Raw genomic sequence first — 21,630 nt, forward strand, 5'->3', positions numbered from 1 at the left:
TTACAAGTAGCACACGGAACCGTCACAACTCTGCCGTCATTATGTTAAGCCCGCCCACCGGCTCTATATATGATGTGATTGGCCTGACCAGAGTTTGGTTTTTCCATTGAGTGTAAAAAAAAAAAATGGACGTAGTGTCCGTGACGTCACCCATAGGATTGTGAAGACCAGTTTTGAAGGGTAAAGTAGGGTCGAGCTGGCCGTTGCCATCTTGGCAGCGCGTCGTCGCGCGTCACTCCCGGATAATAGAAAATGGGCAAAGAGGCGGGACGTGGCTGGAGCTGAAGTGACGCAACAGCAGATAAATGGCCATCCACCTGTCACTTAAGTGACCACGCCCCTATTATGCAGAACTTTAAGGCTTTATATAATGTAAACGAGTGAGTTATAAAAAAAATCACCCCCCTCACAGTTGTCATGAAGGGCAAAACTAGCCGTATAGACCAAAACCCCATTTTGTATCAGGCTGTAAACCTGTTTTTTTCTGCTGTAAAGTTGGGCATTTTAACATGGGCCTCAATGAGATTCTGCTCCCTTCTGGAGCCTGTCCCTAGCGGCCAGTCGATGAATTGCAGTTTAAGTCACTTCCGTATTGGCTTCAAGAGAAACTGCGGGAGGTTGCCGCTTGGGTTTTCCAGCTCACAAGCCAAAGGAGAGTTGCTAGACGACCCTGGCTGCAAATTAGATTTGCTGCCGCTAGGGTGCGTCTAGATTTCTAGGCTAGCGGTCTGTAAAAATATACCTCAGATTTCTAGTCAAATCTGTTTGTACGGTCATTCTCAAAGCTCTTTCCTGTTTTACATGCGTGTTTTTCGTGGCATTCACGCTGAAAATGCTATCAACTGAAGAGAAGCGCCAACATGGATCTGTGAATCTGAAGGATCTGGAGAGATTCTGTGAGGAGGAATGATCTCTGATCTCTTGTCAGGTGTTCTCCAAGCTCATCAGGCATTATAGGAGAAGACTCAGAGCTGGTATCTTGGCAAAAGGAGGTTGCAAAAAGTATTGAATAAAAGGGTGCCAATAATTATGGCCAACATGTTTGAGAGAAAAGCATTTATTTCATAATGTGATTTTCCTCCAACTTTCAATTCTTTTACGTCAATGGAAGGTTCGATTTTATCTCATTTTTTGAATGAAAGATCAAAAGGATAAACAAAGCAGATTCATTTTTACAGCCATCTTTGATCATATTTACCAGGGGTGCCAATAATTCTGACCACAACTGTAGTATAAATCAGTGTTTCCCAACCACGATCCTGGAGGCACACCAACACTGCACATTTTGCATGTCTCCTTTATTCAACACTCACATTTCAGGTCTTGGAGTCTCTGATAATAAGATTATGATCATTTGAATCAGGTGTGTTTGATTAAGGAGACATGCAAAATCTGCAGTGTTGGTGTGCCTCCAGGATCATGGTTGGGAAACACTGGTTTAAATCTCTTTTCTCTGTGTGACACATTGACATCACAATACAGAATAGCTCTCTCTGCATTATCCTGAACATTGTATAAGCATTCATTTAATGTGTCATTGAATAGAAGATAGGCTCTAATGTCACATCCTTTGGATTGTCTTGGCAAAAACGCCTGTCATTCACATAAAAACCAGTCTACAGGCTTTCATAGACCAGGGGTTTTCAAACTTTATGATGCCAAGGACCCCCAAATATGATGAACCTTTTATGAGGCTAAATACAACATATTGTTTCCTGACTTAATGTTGGATGTATAAACCTGAAGAAGAATATTTTCTATAAAAAAGTATTTGTATAATATTTGTATAAGGCAAATTACACAAAAAAAATGTATGTAAGCAGCTTACAGTGTTAAGAATACTGCCTTACAACCCCAGTGAGCAAGATAAAGGGGACTAGAGTGAGAAAAACTCACTAAAAAGATACAAAGCAAACATATTACACGGCAAGAAATGTTTGGTCCACTTTATTTTTGCTTTGTCTTTTTATTCTCCGAAATCTTCTGGGGACCTCTGTCAGTTTGAAAACCCCTGTCATAGACAACCCAAGTCGGGGAAGGTCTCGTTTTTCAAGTTTCGTTACAAGCTGTTCACATTAATACTTCTTTTATAAAGCCCCTTTAAACCCCCAATTACACAGAAAGAAAATGTTGTCGTCTTTTGACAAAGGGAACCCAAACACTGCAGTCCTTCATGGTACAATTTATTTGGCATTTGATTAGATGTACATCTACTTCAGAGAAAAAAAGCCCTCTGAGAAAAAAAAAAAGCATTACATGACATAAAAAAAGAAAAAAAATTCAATAAATCGACAAATTTACCAAGTGTTGCATTCTACAGAAAACATTTCATGATGCTTTTCTCCTTGTAGCACCACAAAGTCTATCTAAAGAAATGATCTACTTTTTTATTTATAAAAAAAAATAAAAGGTTTGCAAATGGTATGTGGGAAAACAGGAACCAGATGTGTCTCGAACCTCGGTTTGCAGACGGGCGTCTGTAAGCATAGCAGAAATGAAGAGTACAACAGCAGAAGAGACGTCCTCTCTGCATGCGCAAAAGAGTAAAACATGCAACCGGAGGTCTGTAAAACATTCATGCCAACTTTTACATTACACACACGACCAATCCACACGCTTATACATACATTTAACAAGCACACACTAAATAAAAAGCAAACTAATGTTCACAGGATTGTCTGTGCTGATGAAACCCTGAAATTAAATGCAAAACAAAGACTATACAGTGAAAGAACATGTACCTGGATGATAAAAAAAACGCCTTTATGATGTTGTATACTCAATTATTTTGGTGCTGGTGATGGATCTTTAGGGAAGAAAAAGGGATCTGTGTGCCACATTAATTTGTCATTGTAGTTCATTCAGCCCAAAACAGCAGGGCTGTGTGCTTTTGTTGTGCAAAAACATCTGCCTGATTGTCATTTAGTTTGGGCTTTTTGTTGCATTTCCAGTCAGGAAAAAAAACTGCGGTCCCATTTACAAAAATCCAGGAATCAGAATATCAACTTCGCAAAAGCAGTGTTCATTTCAGTCAGTAACAATGCAGACCAAATCTAAATCTATCCCCATTCATAACTTATGCATTTCATTAAATACATATTTAATTTGCTGGAAATGTCCAAATGGCAATCAAGCAGGTCAATTGGTAAATGACTAAAACAAAAAGAAAAAAAGAGGAAGTTTTGCCCTTACATACATGCACATTTATGCGCTCATGTGTGCAAATATACGCTCACATTTACTTAGTGTCAAGTAACGAACGGTTTACTTGTTTACATCGAAACAACATTGAGAGGAGAGCACTTAGCTTACAGATGCTGAAAATTCAAAATACAGCCATACGCGCACACACACGCACACACACACACACACACACATACACCAGCAGACCGACCATGAAAGCAAAACTCTAATTCATTGTGGGCAGGTCTAAACATGACAATCCAAACTCAGGATCTCAATAAGAAATATCGATTTCAAAAACCATGATTTGTTTCAGCACACTTTGAGATCAGCTCGAGAGGCAAAAATTAGTGGAAATATTTATTACTTTTTTTTTTTTTTTAAATGGTTACATTCTAAATTCAAAATGTATATTAGTGCCAAACTTGTGGATGAATCTTATGAAGAAATGACCAGATCATATTTCATCATATATATGAGACTCAATATATGTATATATAAAAAGAAACCCCCCCCCAAATTCTCATTACCACAATGAAAATAATAATAAAAAAAGATTCATTACTGTAATGCAAAAAAAAAAAAAAAACCCACCATGACCCATACTTACAACTATATGTGTAGATATATATATATATGGAAAAAATTAAGAGACCACTTAAAGGGTTAGTTCACCCAAAATTTTAATTGTCATTTATTACGTTCCACACCCGTTCATCTTCGAAATCCGATGGCTCAGTGAGGCCTGCATAGCCAGCAATGACATTTCCTCTCTCAAGATCCATTAATGAACTAAAAACATATTTAAATCAGTCCATGTGAGTACAGTGGTTCAATATTAATATTATAAAGCGACGAGAATATTTTTGATGCGCCAAAAAAACCCTAAATAACGACTTGTATAGTGATAAACGATTTCAAAACAATGGTTCATGAAGCTTCGGCGTTATGAAGCGTTATGAATCACTGTATCGAATCAGCGGTTCGGAGCGCCAAAGTCACGTGATTTCAGTAGTTTGGCGGTTTGAGTCAACACGCTGTTTCATAACGCTAATGTTTTGAAATCGGCCATCACTATAGAAGTCGTTATTTCGGGTTTTTTGGGCGCACCAAAAATATTCTCGTTGCTTTATAATATTAATATTGAACCACTGTACTCACATGAACTGAATTAAAAATGTTTTTGATACATTAATGGATCTTGAGAGAGGAAATGTCATTGCTGGCTATGCAGGCCTCACTGAGCCATCGGATTTCAACAAAAATATCTTCATTTGTCTTCCGAAGGTGAGTAATAAATTACATTATTTTCATTTTTGGGCGAACTAACCCTTAAACATTGAGAAATCAAGTTATGTGTAGTAATGTCATTAAGTGGTCTCGTAATTTTTTTCCAGAGCTATATATATTTATTGGGGGGGTATAGGCAAGTTTTTTTTTTTTCAGCATCACAGTAATGGAAATGAGATTTCTTGAAATATTGTGGGTCACTGAAAAATGCTTCTATGCAAAATATACATTTCTTATTTTTTCTTTCTTTCGGTTTTGGGTAAAAATTAGTCATTTCTACACAGCTTCAGTGAGATTCATATCATAAAAAAACCTTGTACCCTTGTAGACTTGAGCAAATCTGATATGGATTGCCGAGACGACACTAACGCCCGAGTTTCGAAGTTTACCTCGCAAAAGAATCCCAAACGCTTCTAAGCTGGTGTTGACATTCTTTTTCCAAATACGAGGCAATGGATTTGCATCACCACATCACAGCAGGATACTTAAAAGTGGCTGAAACAAACTCGTACCTTGATCTAAAAGAATCAATCTTTTTTTTTTTTCTGAGTTTGTGCTACTGATCCAACAGAAAAGTAAAAACCAGACATCACAGGAATCCAGATAAGAACATGGTATTGCTCACATACAAACGGATCCTTTCCGTAGATATGGACAGGTGTTAGGAACGCCGGCGGATGACCGCACAGGAAAGGGTTCGGAAGGGTCAGTTTGGACAGAGCAGTAATGAATCAAGGGGAAATTGCTTCTTTGTGCCAGGAAAGAGTCAGTGTGCAGGACACGATTCCAGTGAGAGAACGTCAGGTTGACTTAATTACACCGCTAAGGCCTAAAATGTCTTTTCATCAACCGGTTCATTCGCTCGGTGTGGGGATCGACACATGCCAGTGTAAACCTCAGAGAGAGGTGGTCTATCGGCCCCTCCCCGACATCAGGCGACTCAATCGATGGCCGACGGAAGTATTTACATGGTACTCTGAAAAACCGCCGAAAAAAACACGAAACAAGCGTCTTTTCTTTCATGTCTGAAGTCTCTGCTCCTGAACAGGAAAGCGTCCAAGTCCTAAAGCCTCCCAACACCTTCATTTAGTCCAGCGATCCGTCTGGACACGTACCCGATGATCTCGCTCTCCTTCCCTACACCACGGTGCTCAGCGAGGGGCCGCTGCTGCAGTCTGCGGTGGAGCTCTGCGTGATGCTGGTCTCTGATTCGCTGGGGGTGTCTGGAGACACTAGTAGTGTGCTGCTGTCGATGGAGTCCTCGCGCTCCTCCAGGGGTGGCGGCGGTGTGCGGAGCGGCGGCTCGGGGAAATCCCTCTGGAGAGAGTTGCCCGCGCCGCTCATATGCCCAGATGTGAGCGGAACCCCGCTCCGCCCTGCAGAGAGAACAGGAAGTGAACGAAAGCTCATCCAAAATCTGCGGTCCAGTGTAGCAATTGTTAAATTAAAACTAAAACTATTCAAATGATTGTTAATTGAAATAAAAGCTGAAAAAAAATAATAATATTTATATATATATTTATATATATATATATGTGACAACATAGAGGAACAAAATGGATAAAGCAGTTCAATCTCACTCAACACGCCCAAAACTAATTAATAAAGAGGACAGTAGTAGTGAAATTTGGAATTACTTTGCTTATAAAACTGATAACGAACCATTATTCTTGCCAAGCATCTGTCACTTGCCCATCCTGACTTGTTGGTGAGTGCATCATTGAAACGATCTAATTTAGACATTTACTTTCTTTTAACACTGATCAATGCACATACATAAAACCATTTTAACCGTTATAATAAAACCGTCTCTCAAAGAGCTCCCAAGTACTACGGAATGATATAAAATCACTTGGGTGTTCAAATTGGCAAAAAAGACGTGGGCAAGTCATTTCTGTCAGCTGTCCCAAAACGCAAAAGTGTTGTATTGCAGCGCACAGCTCGTTTATGGTTTATGCCGAAATTACTGATTTGACGTGGTAATCTGTTTGTAATTTCCCACTTTACAAACTTGAAACCTGTGAGAATGATTCAATTATGTGCAATACCGCACCAAAATTCAGATTTAATATTGATACTACGGTATTAGATTGTGGAATCCAAAAGCCAAAAGTGTGGTATCGAGCCATCCCTACACTGATTTGAAGACATACCAAGGTCCATGTAGAGGATGCTGTCTGGGTTGATGGATGCCTCATATGGAGGAGGAGGGTCATCGGGGTGGTGGATATCTGGGTATTTGTAGGCAGCATAAGGGGGCGGGGGCTCCTGGAAGTGGAACGCTCCACCTTCACCATCATCGGAGAGGTGCAGAGGCGTCAGCCCCGTTCCAAAGGCATCCGGCACGTAGTCAAAGCCAGGGACTCTCCGACCCAGATTAAAATGATGCACTGAAAAACAAAGATGATTCAGAAAAGCAGCGTTTTAAGATGCAAATTCAATCAGATGATCAAACAGGGCCTTACAGTTTCCTCCAATGAGGGTTTCGATGCGTTCTCGCCGCCGCTGCCTCAGTCTGTGCACCATGAAGAGCAACAGAGAGAGGATGAGGAAGGACGAGATGCAGCTCACAATGAGCCGCATGCCACTGGCCATAGAGTCAAACAGACTGCTGCCGTCTGAAAACAAGCAGAAACGACACAGACAACTGAGATTACTTACTTCCACAAGGGCACAGACTAAGACTAGGGATGTGTGTGAAACTGACTACTAGTTAACTGGACACTGAACAGCATATACCACCTAGAATCCATTTTAAAAACAATATAGAAATATAAATCTGCCATACTTACTATAACTTAAAAAATTTTTTAAATGAAAACTGAAAATATAAAATTAAAACCATTTTCAAAATATATATATGGTAAATAAATAATGCTAAAATTGCACTGATATATACAGTACATATGTATGTATATTGTTACAATTAAAATTGCATAAGTCTATAGGTCCTTTAAATCTGCATTATATTGGCCACCTCACGCTCACCCACAAATTAATGTAAGCTACATTGCTATTACAAGTCAGTACTACGTTGCCAGTTTAAATATCTAAGAAATAAACAAATTATGTCCTAAAGGTTTTATAAAAATGTCTTATTTTAGCTGTCAAATAAAATTATGGTAGTTTGCCATTCCAAAAATACTTTTAGGTTTATTATAAGGCGGCAAAGTAGCTCCACCTAGTGGTGAGACTTAGAAACTTCACTTCACAAAAATGGCAGAGAAATCACGCATTTTGCACATTTAAAGATCTATCTTGATTGTAATAGATGTCTGCCCAATAATCTTTAATCTTTAACAGGGATTCAATTAAAGCGCATACAACTGACACACAGTTCACAATGTGATTGGGTGAGATTGTGAAAGTACCGGGATCCAAGCAGGAGAACTTGCAGCACTCTTTAGGGTCCTTGCGGAAATGCTGGCAGCCCTGCGGACGCTCACACAGGGCGGCCACGCACATCTCGGGCTCGCCGTCGTGGCACGTGCAGCTCAGACACGGGTCGTCCCCTTTAGGCGTGAAATAATAGCCCTCATTCACCACGTTATCTTTGATATCCACACAAGTTTGTCCTGTTGAAGAAAGCGGTTTATTATATATTAGTACAGAAAACAGCAGAATGCCTCTATTTAAGTTTCAATGCCATCAAACAGGGCTCATCCGTCTATACACCGCTGGACGTACTTCTCTTGCAGAGGAAGGGGAATTTTTTGTAGCAGTTTTCCGCGTGCCAGCTGTGCAAGCCCCGCTCGTTCATGCTCTTGATCTGAAAGCGCTGCAGCTGGGCGCAGAACACGTTATCCTGCGTGGGGTTCGCCTCGCCAAAGTTAGCCAGACCCTCCGGAGGCAAAAACACCTGCATGGACCCTGTGAGGAACAGACAGACGAATGAGAGCTGAACCAGTGAAAACAGAAAAATAACAGAAACCCAGTATTGATATCATTAACTAAAACTATTAAAAATTATTAACTTTGATATATTTATTTTAATAAATATTTGATGAAAATTAAAAAGACAAAACTTTTCCAGACAATAGAAATGTTGCCTTGGCAACTACCTGCAATACAATAAAATAGAAGATTACTAACTAAAATTAACAAAGCAAAAGAAATAAGAAAAACGAATAAAAAAATCTAAACTAATACAAATGAAAAAAAGAACACTTCAAATATAAAAATAAAACCAATTAAAATGATTAATAAATACTATAATACAATTATATAATAATAATTCTAAAATGACCAAAAATCAAGTAATTATTCACTGAAATCATGAGTTAGAGAAATAGCAATTTTTGATAAATTTTAGTCAGATCTTTACAATTAATCAATTGATTCATTTCACAAAACCAGTCTCAATGATTCATTTAAAAAGGCACAATATGTAAGATTTTTGGAATAAAATAGAAAACTAATCATTGCTATGTAGCTCAACACAGTTAGTCTTATTGTTTAAAGGTGCAGTGTGTAATATTTATGAGGATTATTGACAGAAATGCAATATAATATACATAACCATGTTTTCAGTGGTGCATAAAGACCTTACATAATAAATGAGCCATTTCTATCTACATACACCGCGTGTCCCCTTACAGTGAAATTGTCATTTTGTGCTACGTTTCTACGGCAGCCCTAAATGGACAAAATACTCTACAGTGCTAGCAATTCTCTGCGGTTTCAGACGACGACATCTTTGTCCTATGTCGGCCACCGTAGCTTCTCTATGTGCTTTGAAACAGAGGGGTGGGCTGTTGCAATTCACAACCTCACCACTAGATGTCGCTAAAATTTACACAGTGCAACTTTAAATCTTGTTTTCTTGATTTACCATGAGTACCATGTTTTACCATGCCTAATCTCGATCTAGCTTACTGCAGTGTGCAACAAATGTCTCAGGGTAGCATTATAACATAACTTTCAACACACTCAAATGTATCTAATATGATAAAACAGTTCTGTGTTACCCCACATAAAAAATCTTTAACAAATCAAAGTGATCTGGTTCTCGAGTTCAATTCAGTCACACAATCAACAGTGACAATTTTCAGTGAACAATTAAAACTTCAGTCTGTTTTTTGCACAAAGTTAGCATAAAACTTCAGAAGCACTAGTTATTATGGTGCTAATTCTGTAGATTGACAGCTCCGGTCCCCTTTCGCTTTCATTACAATGAAAACCTGGCCAAGATATTCTTCGAAAATGCACATTTTGTGCTCCACAGAGGAAAGATAGGTTTGTAACAACATGAGGATGAGCCTTCTTCTTTCCAGCTGAATTATTCCTCAATAAATGTGAGATAAAACCAACCTTTATATGCCACTTCCCAACGGCCCTCCAGTGAATGATTCGTGTTAGTAATCACATACTGATATCCCACCCAGAACCTGCGATGACAAAGCACATTCACAGCGTTGAGAACTCAAAAACACCTCATCTCTTCCTCAGAAAACAGCTTCTTCACACTCACTTGCACTGGTCCTTTCGCTCACACACTTTCTCGTCGAAGTCCAGCTCTATCTTGAGGATGAACTGCAGCTCTTCATTGGTGCCGAACGTTGCGAGGGAGCCGTTGACCTTCTGGCATGTTTCCACCGCCTGCCAGTAGTTCTCACTCCTCAGGTAGACTTTATAACAGCTAGCTGTTTTTTCGTAATGGTGCCAGCCACTCGGACACTTCTCTGTGTTTGGAGGAAGAGTTATATTAAGAACATCATACTTTAATCAGAATTCAACTCATTGAATTCTTCCTCTCAGAGATATGACTTGACAAATTCTGAATGAGAATTTTTTACTAGTGGGTGCAGGACACTATAGTTCATTTATGTAAGTGAGGATGGCAAAATAAATTAAACCGTGACATATTATACCCAAAAACGTAATACATTTTTTTATAAAAATTGGGACCAAAATGTGTTTTGCTGAAGTGTTTTTTCTTTAATTGCTAATGCAACCTTTTACTAGCCTGACAAGCCAGACCCAGGCAGGGCTCAATCCGTGAGACGGGATGAACGTTGTCTTTCAAATTCCCTCTGCACGCAATAGTGTAGCGCTACAACCAACCAGAGCGCTATCAGTGGTACCAAAAACCACAAGCGGGTTGTGGCTGAGTCCCATGCATTTTCCCACCAGGGGAGCTAGTTGATAGATTCAACTTTTGCCGTATCCAGTCAGCAAAACTCAGAACACATCTTCCTTTTTTAAGAATGACTTCAGCGCCGTTCTTTGTTAGCAGGGAAGTAGCAGGGATTTCACGCGGAACCGTCACAACTCTGCCATCATTATGTTAAGCCCGCCCATGGACTCTATACACGCTGTGATTGGCCTGACTAGAGTTTGGTTTTTCAAGCTCACAAGCCAACGGAGAGTTGCTAGACGACCCAAATTACATTTGCTGCCGCTAGGGTGCGTCTAGATTTCTAGGCTAACCTTTTACACCACAGACTGAACAAAATTAAGCATTGCTTTGTAATTGGTTGACCTAAATTGGTAATATCTAATTGTGTACTTAAATTTAACAGCTGATTGGCTGATTGTAATCATTACATACCTTTCTATCGAAGTTATCTGACATTATCAAGATGAATTTGTTCCGACACAGTTTAACTCGCAGTTCTTGTCATACCATTTTCTAAACTATAGCGAATAAACTGTGATAATGTGACAAAATGTTGAAGGTGTCTGAATACATTTTGGTTTGACTGCACGCACACACACACACACACAGGAAAATAAGTAAACAAAAATAAATATGCATTTACGGTATTTAAAAAATACCGTAAAAGCTGTAAACTAACTCCAGTCTTCCTGTCGATTTTAATGTTGTATTGTTTTATGTGATTGTTAATGGAAATGTTTGATATAGTAATGCAATAACAGCGTGTGATTCAAAAGTGAACTAGAGTATGAGTGTTTTAAAGAGATCAGGAAGGTTCTTACTGTTGAAGCGCACTGGCTGAGCGACACCCATGACGTCCTCCACCGGCTCGAAACCGTTGCTGTAACGATACCGCTCCTCCTTTATTGCTGTAAAAGTGTGAAACCAGGAATATCATCAGAATGCTTTCTGAAGAACCTATACATGGCCTTAATAGAAGGCTGAAGCATAAGTCTGTGAAAATTATAGTTTATCAATGTACTTTTGTCCGGAACAATAACGTTCAACAAGATGCTACAGGGGAGGTCATTGGATCGTTTCAATGAACCAATCGATGCAGTTGTTAAATCCAAGGACATATGTTTATTTATTACTGCTGAGTATTATGTATTTTTGTGTATATTTGGATGTCTTGGTACACTGACCAGTTGCATTCAATTCAATAAATCATAAGTTGATTTATATTATTGAGTTGTTTCTGAATAGGTGAGCTTTCTTGAAGCGTTTCTTAACAGAAAGAGAATTAAACTTAGCATATGTTTACCCTTATCCTCAAATACTATGAACAAAGCTATAAAAGGAAAATGAGAGGTTCTTGGGTTAATCAAAAGTTCATGCGTTTCAAGAAAAAAAAACATCCATGTGATGTTGTATAAGCCTATAAAGTTAATGGTTATATTATAAATAAGATTTTTTTTTTTAATGTTATAAAAATTTAAACTAATGATATATTTAGATTATAATTAAAACATTTTTGGTACTTCATCCAGACTTGATGTCCAATGTAAAATCTGTGTACAAGTCAAACAATTCGCTTTCAAGGAAATCGTGACGTTAAATCCCTAATCCACAGCAAACCGAAGGTAAACAGAGTGGCAGGGCAGCAGGTCTGCTAAACGAAATACAGCTTCTAAGAATCTCAGACACTAATACAGCCTGCCAATTAAACTACACCCTGCTGCTTTCAAAAAAAAAGAAAAAAAAAAGAAGCAGAGCAAATCCGACAACCAAACAGGAATTACAGTAAGGTTGTAGATCAGTCAGGCCTTGAGCCAACAACTCCTGCGATTGATTACAGCGATGTCAGAAAAGGGCAGTGCAATTAGAAGCAGAAGATGAGTATGTAACCCTGCAGTGCTTTCTGTCCACTAATGATTACAACATCAGCGTACAAGCCAGGGGCAAGAGTTCACCATACAGTCGATCTAGGTCAAAATCTTTATTAAAATCTTTTGATGATATTCATTCTCGAAATGTATGTATTCTCTCAAATGGCTTAAAATTTGATTTCTTCCCCCCAATCAGTGGAACTGTCATCTTCACCATATAGTCACTGTTGAAAAGTTGCTCTATAACATTTAATTGAAAAAAATTATATACAGGAAAAACATTTTTATAATGGGGTAATAATGGGGTCAATTTATGTTTATATACAATTATATGCATTTTTATAGTTTAATATAATAATATTTTTATTATGGTATTATAAATATGTATTGTGTGTGTGTGTGTGTATATCCATATATACACACAAACACGTATATACACAGACACACATGCACGCACTTTTAACAACAACAATATTGTTATTATTATTTTAATATTATTTTAATGTTTTCAATAGTGCTGGGAAAAAAATAATCGTGATTAATCACATCCAAAATAAAAGTTTGTGTTTACATAATATATGTGTGTGTACTGTGTATAATTATTATGTATATACAAATACACACACACACGCATGTAAATATTTAAGAAAAATATATTATATTTTTACAAAAAATTATATTTATATATAAGATAAATTATATATACAGTATATATATGCAAATATTTCTAAAATATATACATGCATGCTTGTGTATTTATATATACATAATTACACACACACACACACACACACACACACACACACACACACACACACACACACACACACACACACACACACACACACACACACACACACACACACACACACACACACACACACACACACACACACACACACACACACACACACACACACACACACACACACACACACACACACACACACACACACACACACACACACACACACACACACACACACACACACTTTTATTTTGGATGTGATTAATCACAATTAATTTTTCCCCAGCACTAGTTTTTAATTTGATAAATATTCTTACAGTTTGCGATTTACATCAGAGTCACTGAAACGTCTCAATGCATGACATGGCTTAGTGACCAAATAAAAGCAGTGAAATCATTCCAATTGTGTTTACTTTTATATCATCAGAAAAATCCCCATGCACAAATATTCATCATATCACCCTGTCCTACTGGTCACCATAGATGTGAAATACTGCCTTGTCTACTGAAAGTGTCACTAAAAGGTCTACGAGACTTCAAACCACACTATAAATCAGGGAAGAAATATGAAGACCAATCAATCCGCCAAGATTAAATCAATAAACAATCACGTCACCACCTCAAAATACCCCCAAAATATGCCAGTCGAAGATTTACAATACAATGCAACTGCTCTTCAGTGTTTATGGGTTCTGTTCTCTTGTATTCGTGTGCTCTGAGTGTGCATCTGATCAGCAGTGCTTGAAGGAGCTACGACACAGATCACATGCTCAGTAAATCTGCTCTGTAATTCCCGTTATCCCATACAGGAAACGGCGTGACAGTACACCTTCCACAGGCAAAACAAAAGAAAAATCTGGGGTGCCAAGCACGGGCAAAGTGGCAGGACAAAACCAAATCCTTTCCTCTTGTGTACACAAGCATGAGCATGTTTTTAAAATGGATTGCACAAGAATGTGACTATGTGTGTGTGTCAGTGTGTACTTACTAGGGCAATCTATCTCATCGCTTTTGTCCTCACAGGCTGTCCAACCATCGCACTGCCAGGACAGGGGGATGCACTGCAGTTTTCCACTCTGGCAGGCAAACTGGCCAGGACTGCAGCGCAGCTCTGAAATACAGCGGGTCAGACAATACAGTCAACGATACTACTACTCTAGAAAGACAAAACCTACAGCAGAGCATCCATTATGTGTGATTACAAATGCACATGGTATATTATGCAATAGGAAAGCTCTCTTAAGTGCTGTTTGCAAAGCCTCATTTAGATGACAAGACCATCAAGGACAGTGACAACAATATCAGTAAACAGGGTCGAACGGGGTCAAAGTGTCAAAGCAAAACAGTAGAAAACCCTCAAGAAAGGCTGCAAGAATTCCAAGGATTGCAGCTTACCGGACAGCAGTCTGGCCAGAGCGATCCGTGGACCTGCAGGGGGGAGAGGCAGATTTAGTGATTTAAAGGGGCTGATTTCAGCAATAATACCATCACCTAATCACTTAAAGGCTCAAGAGACAGTCTCTTGGTTATCAGGGTATAAATAACAATAGATAGCACAGATACATCTGTAATTGCAAACAAAAGTCAATGTAAGTGACCAGAAATCTCTTACACATTTATTATTATTTGAGCTTGCAAAGGCCCCCAAAAATATTTTAAATTCTATTTTGCATCAAGAAAGCAAAGCCTATTTGTATGTATATGTGTGTATATGCGTACACAAAATTAAATATAATAATATATATATATATATAAAAATAGTAATAATCTCATACATAATTATATTCTAAATATAATAATATCAAAATAATGCATAGATTAGAAATAGATTATTTTTTTATTTATATATATAAAATAGTAATAATAACAATTGTTGTTGTTAAAAAAAATAAAAAATTATATATATATATATATATAACAATGTATATTTATAAAAGTACTAATAACTATACATAATTATATTCTAAATGTAATAAATAATATCAAAAATAATGCATTTATTTATTTTACATATGTATAAAATAATAAATTATGTATATAAATAAATAAATAAATAATATAAATAAATAAATATATATATTGACATGTAATATAAATGGAATTAATGATTATTTTACACATACTTAACAGACAGACATTGAATTTGCGATCATTTAATAAAATACATTTCTGTAATCTGATGTTAGCAAACACCCAATTAAGATCCTCCAATCCGCTAAATGATCTCTCTCGACAGCAGACAAACACTAATTACATTTTAAAAAGAGCTTCTTGGGAGGTCCAGACATTCAGCCGTCCAATCAATCACCTGTCCAACCCTTGAGTCTAAAGTTATCCCTAAACAAACACACTGACATCGAGATGTCTTCAGAAGACCACTGAGCTCTCGTCTTTCCTATGGATTACCAGGGCCAGATTTGCACCACATTAACTGCTGTAGACAGTAAGAACCTCGGGAACAGGTGAACAGCTGTTCGACAGGTAAAAACTCAATAAGTCAATAGGTTCCACTGACCACCTAAATATTACGAATAATCCATTTAGTTGACAAATAGATAAGAAGTTTATCTAAAAGATTTCAGGTTCAAAAAATATATGTATTTGTACAAGGTAATATACATGGTGGTTCAACATGGGATGCAACTGAAAACTTGCATGCACCAGTTTCAGTTTGTTTTGCAATAAAAAGTCTTCTGGGCCATAAAGAAATGCAAGCGTTAACTTCTGACTCCTTTAAATGTTTACACCATGGTGATCAAGTGTAATATTTTGGACTTTAACAAGAGCGCACACTGCGATTAAACACCAGCTGTGAGTTTATTCTACGCAATTCAACATCATAGACCGCCATAACCTGCCTCGAAACAAGCGCAGACCGAGCACATAACCTAGGCTTCCCCATGGAAATTAAATGCAGAAAAGCACATCACAGGCCATTAACCTAAATAATGTCCTATTTATTTGATCCACTGGGATTCAATGCATCACCTTACATCAATAGGATTAATAACCCTTCCATCCAACAGAGGAACATCAGAGACACCAAGGCTTAGATGTTTCCCCATCCGATGCATTCTGCTCAATCCCTCTGCTTCTTTATCAAACTGTGGCGTACCAGAAACACTAGATTGACTGCAACTGGTTGGCATGTATGGCAAGTTGTTTAAACATTTATTCCTTAAAAACCTACAAGGATCTATTTACATGTTACAAGTACTTTTTTAATTATAGCTAATTTAGCCACTCAATTGTATGGGGACCTGTGGTCTAGATATCAAATATTAATTTCCAACTAGTATTCCTATAGTTGCTAGTACCTATTCCAGTTTTATTAGGGATTTTACTATTGTTACCTATTTGACTAATGTTACTAGTAACACATCTTATTCCTCTCGTCATATGTACTGACTAGTCAGAATGGCTACTTTATTTGTAATTTTATGGTTTTCCAATTTTGAGAAAGCATACAGCACATTTTGTAATAAAAAAACACTTATTTGACCACTATTACCCCCATAACCTCCCCCTTCCCTCACCCAACCCCATTACACCACAAGACTTTAAATATATACATAAATAAAATTGGATAAAATAAAATAAACACATAGATAAACAAATAAAATAACAATAATATTATTAACAACAGAAGTAGTAGCTGTAGATTAAATATCCAAAATTTCCTGGACTGTAGATATCCAATTCTTCCACACAGACAAAGTTCACAATGGCTACTTTCTTGTTAAATTATTATTCTAGTAAGATTCAAATGTTACTCGTAAAACCTGGAACTGTGGCTATCATAATCATAGCAATTTCAAATTTAGTCCCACATTTTAATACAACTGTCACTCCCGAAACTTTGTTGAAAGGCTGGTCCCGTCACTTAATTTAAAAATCGACTTGGTATCGAAGTAGCGGTAATTTTGACAACCCTACTAACAACAAACAGAGTGGTCCGTAATGGAGTGCAGCGAAGCAGCATCAAGAATAACAATTTGGCCATTTGTAATTATTGTGGAGACTTGTCCCCCTCAATATTTAGTGGTTGCATCTAGGGCTTCACGATTATGACAAAAATCACAATTGTCGATTATTCCCTTGAAATTGTAATTGCGATTATTAATTACGATTATCACAATTTACACTGAATGATGTTTTGAATAGCTTTATACCAGTTTGAAGCAACTGCATGTCATTTTTTATATAAAAATAAAAACGTTTTTTTTCTACCTGAAAAACTTGAATGCTTTTCTATAGCATCAAGCCTCATGTAATCTATACATTTGTTTGGTTTCTTCTTTAAATAAATAAAAAAGTACAATTTATGCATGGTACAAAAATTGGGGCTTTCGCACCGGGTAGTTCTAGGAACTTAGTTGTAGTAACTAAACTCCAAGGTGGTTCCCATAGAACAAAAAGTTCCCCTTGGGTCATTTTCCTGATTGTATCTGTTTAACAGTCCAGTCTAATATCTTATTAGTAATAACTAGGCATGTGCCGGTATCAAATTTTCATGTTGCGATTAATTGCTGAAGCTTTTATCACGGTATACAGTATTATCACGATATTTTAAAAAAAGTTGCAAAAAAAGTGTTGTCATACTATAACAGGTTTAAAAACTTTCTTATAACAAAAGAACCAATCATTTAAATACAATAAAGCAATACACAAAAATGTATAAAGTAAACAAATATTTGAAACAGATTAAAGTGCTAAAGAATTATAAAGAACAATAGGTAACACTTTACAATAATGTCTCGCCAGTTAATGCATTAACATTAACAAAGAATGAATAGCTAAATTTTTACAGAAGTTATTCTTCTTTGATAATGTTAGTTTAAAAAAGCAACTGTTAGTGTAAGCTCAGGTCCATTAAATAATACAGTTACAACTTTTGATTTTAATAATGTGTTATTAAATGCTGAAATGTACATTTAACTAAGATTAATACATGCTTTAGAAGTATTTGTCATTGTCAGTTTGTTAATGAATGAACTAATGTTAAATAATGGAGCCATATTGTAAAGTGTGTGATTGAACAACAGTCAGAACATATTCAAACAATATCTAGGGCATGTAATTTAAAACTTCAAAAAAAAATTTAAGTTTGAAAATGACTTTAAGTCTTTAAGTATTAGGTTATGTGATGACGAGCACCGGATTGTGGTTACTGGGGAAACGGCTGTATTTCTGCTGTTCCATCAGCGCCCTCTGCTGTCTGAAAGTGAATGTGCACTTCAGTGCGTCTTCACGCCTTCCGCCATGTGCTCGGCTCATGAATGGTCTGTTTACATCAGTGCATGTTCCTCTTTGACGCTTTGTTCATTTTAAACGGTTGATGGGTAAAGTATTCTTAAAATACATTCTAAAAATCTGAATAATTCGTAATAAATAATTATTCACGGTATTTTGAAGTGCCCACGATAACAATATTGTGTATGTTCATTATTGCGGTATATCGTATTACCGTTTACCGGCACATGTCTAGTAATAACTATTATACAAAGAAAGTAGACATTACATGTAAAAGTATCTGCGTTTGTCATGTGGTTGATGTCCGATGTGACTAGCTGAGCAGAAATACAGAATCATGTTTCGCTTGGTCCCCTCAAAGTTGCACTGGATTTTCTCCTAAGCATAAAGTTTGAGAGGTCCATCTATCACCGTTTTCCATGTTTGTAGAGTCAAGTCACCTTTATTTATATAGCACATTTACAAAGCAGCTTCACAGTGTTAAACAGGAAAATAATGCAACAGAATTTGATTCGGCTGTACAGCCGCTCTGGAGAAAACAGTGATGTCATCCAGCTCATTTCAATTATCATAGTGTCAATGCGGGCAGTTCAGTAGTATAGTTGAATATTTAGTGTCCCCAACTAAGCAAGCCAAAGGCAAAAGAGGTGACATTGGCAAGAGTTAGTTTGTGGAGCTAATATATAGGCTGTGTACACGGCTTTCTAAAAAAGGCGGGGGCTACCGTGCTGGTGTTTCGCATGCATTCGACCAGTCAACATAGCATGCTCTAAACACACCTCTTAAAGGTGCACTATGTAATTTTTTTTCAGTAAAATGTCCAAAAACCACTAGGCCAGTATTATATATTTTGTTCAGTTGAGTACTTACAATATCCCAAATGTTTCCAACTATTTGTAAATCGTGAGAATATTGGAGAATATTGCTATTTTACCCAAGGAACCGGGACGTGTGAGGGAGTCGCCTGTCAATGGCGTCATATCTGCGTTACCCTCCGTTTCCGGTTTTATTTTGCAGAAACGCTTTACTCTTACTGCAGTGTGAACAAGAGTCATAGTAGCCGCGGAGCGAACGTACAGAGTAACGTCATAACATAATTTTCAACACACTCAGATGTATTTAATATGATAAACAGAGCTGTGTTACCTCATACTCATGACCGGAAAAGCGGAAATGGCGCTGGCGACTGTGGCATAATAAAAGTCCTGCTGCTCGCAAGGCGTGTGTTCCGCTCTTCTTATTAACAATCGCTCCTGCGGCCTTGCTCAGGTCCACAACACTCGGGCCTGCTCTGCTTCATACTACAGTAACGTTAATAATCTCATCCATGAACATGATTTCTGCACGAGTCCTATCCCGATTCTTTTCCACCGGCTGTGAGGTGAAGACCACATCTCCCATGCACCATGCTCACACTTGGTGTCATCAAACTACGCCTTTGTTTTGAATAGGCGACCTCTAGTGGACGGAAAAGTTAAGTGGACGCAGCTTTAAGCACGCAGAATAATGTAAGTGGAATTTTTTGTTTTGTAATCGCGGCTTTGAACGATTACATAATCGGGATAGTTCACCCAAATATGAAAATGGTCATCATTACTCACCCTCAAGTTGACTATGCAAGTCAATGGCTACCTATCTGTTTACCAACATTCTTTAAAATATCTTTTGTGTTCAGCAGAAGAAAGAAACTAATACAGGTTTGGAACAACATGAGGGTGAGTAAATCATGACAGAATTTTCATTTTTGGGTGAACTATCCCTTTAATGCTGAAATATTGTGGGCTGATGGCTTTAACAAAAGCATATTCCATTGATTATCAACCTTGCAGCTCACAGTAGGTTTGTTTTAAAATACTTAGTGTTATTTCTAAAAAAATCAACTCCCCCATGGAGAAAATAAATGGGATTTTTATTTTCTAAAAAAATGCTATCTGTAAAGTAGTAATGTTAGTTTAGCTCTAGCACAAGTAAAAATGGAAACATGCTAGTCAGAAGTAAATAATTAGCAAATGGCAACATTTTGCTATGTTATAACCAGTAACAATAGAAATAGTTACATGTCACTGTTGGTAAACAAGAGAATACGTGAATAATTAATAAATATGCAAGCACTAGTAGTGACACATTGAATATACTAGCGTTTTATTACTATAGTGTGTACTGTGTACATATAGGCTAGAATTTATTAATGAAACTAACAAACAGTCGAGTGATACTAAAACGATCAGAGTAGTCACTTATGGATTGCGTAGTAGTAACACAGATACTAAGTAGTTTTAAGGAATACATGTCAAAACAGCTTGCCACATGGTATATGTAATAAAAAGGTTTAAAGCTAGTAACATAAATAGATACGATGTAGTTTCAAGGAATGTTAAAACAGATATATGCTAAAAGGCGTATAGCTTAAAAATATGACTCATAAGAATAAATTATAACATAGTAGTTAGTTAAAGGCCATGACGGCCTCTGCAGCTCAGCGCCCGATCATGAGCGAATATAAGCGGAGCTGCGAGCCTTTACCAGCCCAGACTGCAGCAAACACCAAATGCAGTGATTAAAGCAACACCTTTACCTGTCCGTGGCGGATCTGTTATCGTCAGAATGAAGAGGAGAAGCACAAAACCACCGCTGTCAGCCTTCGGCAACATTTATCCTCCATTCATAGTATCTTACACCAGAGAAAATGTGCGAGAGAAAATGCACTTAAAGCACCAGTCCCGAGGCTGAGAAATAAATCACAACGAACAGTTGATTCTGCTTGCTGTGTATATTCCGTCGATAGGAAATGAGCTTCGATGCTCGAATGTGTTTATTTCAGTTGGCTATTGTCGGGATATTGTATCATATTCCATGGCTGTTTCCTCTGGCTCGGTAAACGGGCTTAGGACGGATATAAAACAAGATGGCTCCGCCACCGTCCCATCAAAACAATCCCCAACCATGTTCTCCAGCCCACAGCCAGGAGGAGGCGCCTAATCAACTCCCCAATTTAACACATGCATGACCTTTCCTTCAGGTCTCACATAGATTTAGAATGGATATTTTAACTTTTAAACATACCGTTTAGAAGTTTTTGTGTCAGTAAGATTTGTTTTAAAGGACATGGAAACTTTTATTCAACAAGAATGCAAGTGAGTGTAAAGATATTTATGTTACAAAATATTTAT

General features: G+C 37.4%; 1 protein-coding gene across 1 annotated transcript; it reads right to left on the reverse strand.

Annotated features, from left to right (window-relative positions):
• Positions 1-4,501: 4,501 nt before the first annotated feature.
• dgcr2 (DiGeorge syndrome critical region gene 2) lies at positions 4,502-21,425 on the reverse strand. The gene is made up of 11 exons (XM_079804292.1): positions 21,036-21,425; positions 14,603-14,635; positions 14,196-14,318; positions 11,413-11,499; positions 9,944-10,154; positions 9,784-9,860; positions 8,161-8,343; positions 7,845-8,048; positions 6,939-7,091; positions 6,627-6,863; positions 4,502-5,849 (listed from the first exon to the last, which is right to left on the reverse strand). The coding sequence occupies exons 1-11, from the start codon at positions 21,109-21,111 to the stop codon at positions 5,611-5,613; spliced, it is 1,623 nt and encodes a 540-aa protein (XP_079660418.1). The 5' UTR covers positions 21,112-21,425; the 3' UTR covers positions 4,502-5,610.
• Between the last annotated feature and the right edge of the window lie 205 nt (positions 21,426-21,630).

Source organism: Gobio gobio (assembly GCF_949357685.1).
Source record: "Gobio gobio genome assembly, chromosome: 22".
Classification (NCBI taxonomy): domain Eukaryota; kingdom Metazoa; phylum Chordata; class Actinopteri; order Cypriniformes; family Gobionidae; genus Gobio; species Gobio gobio.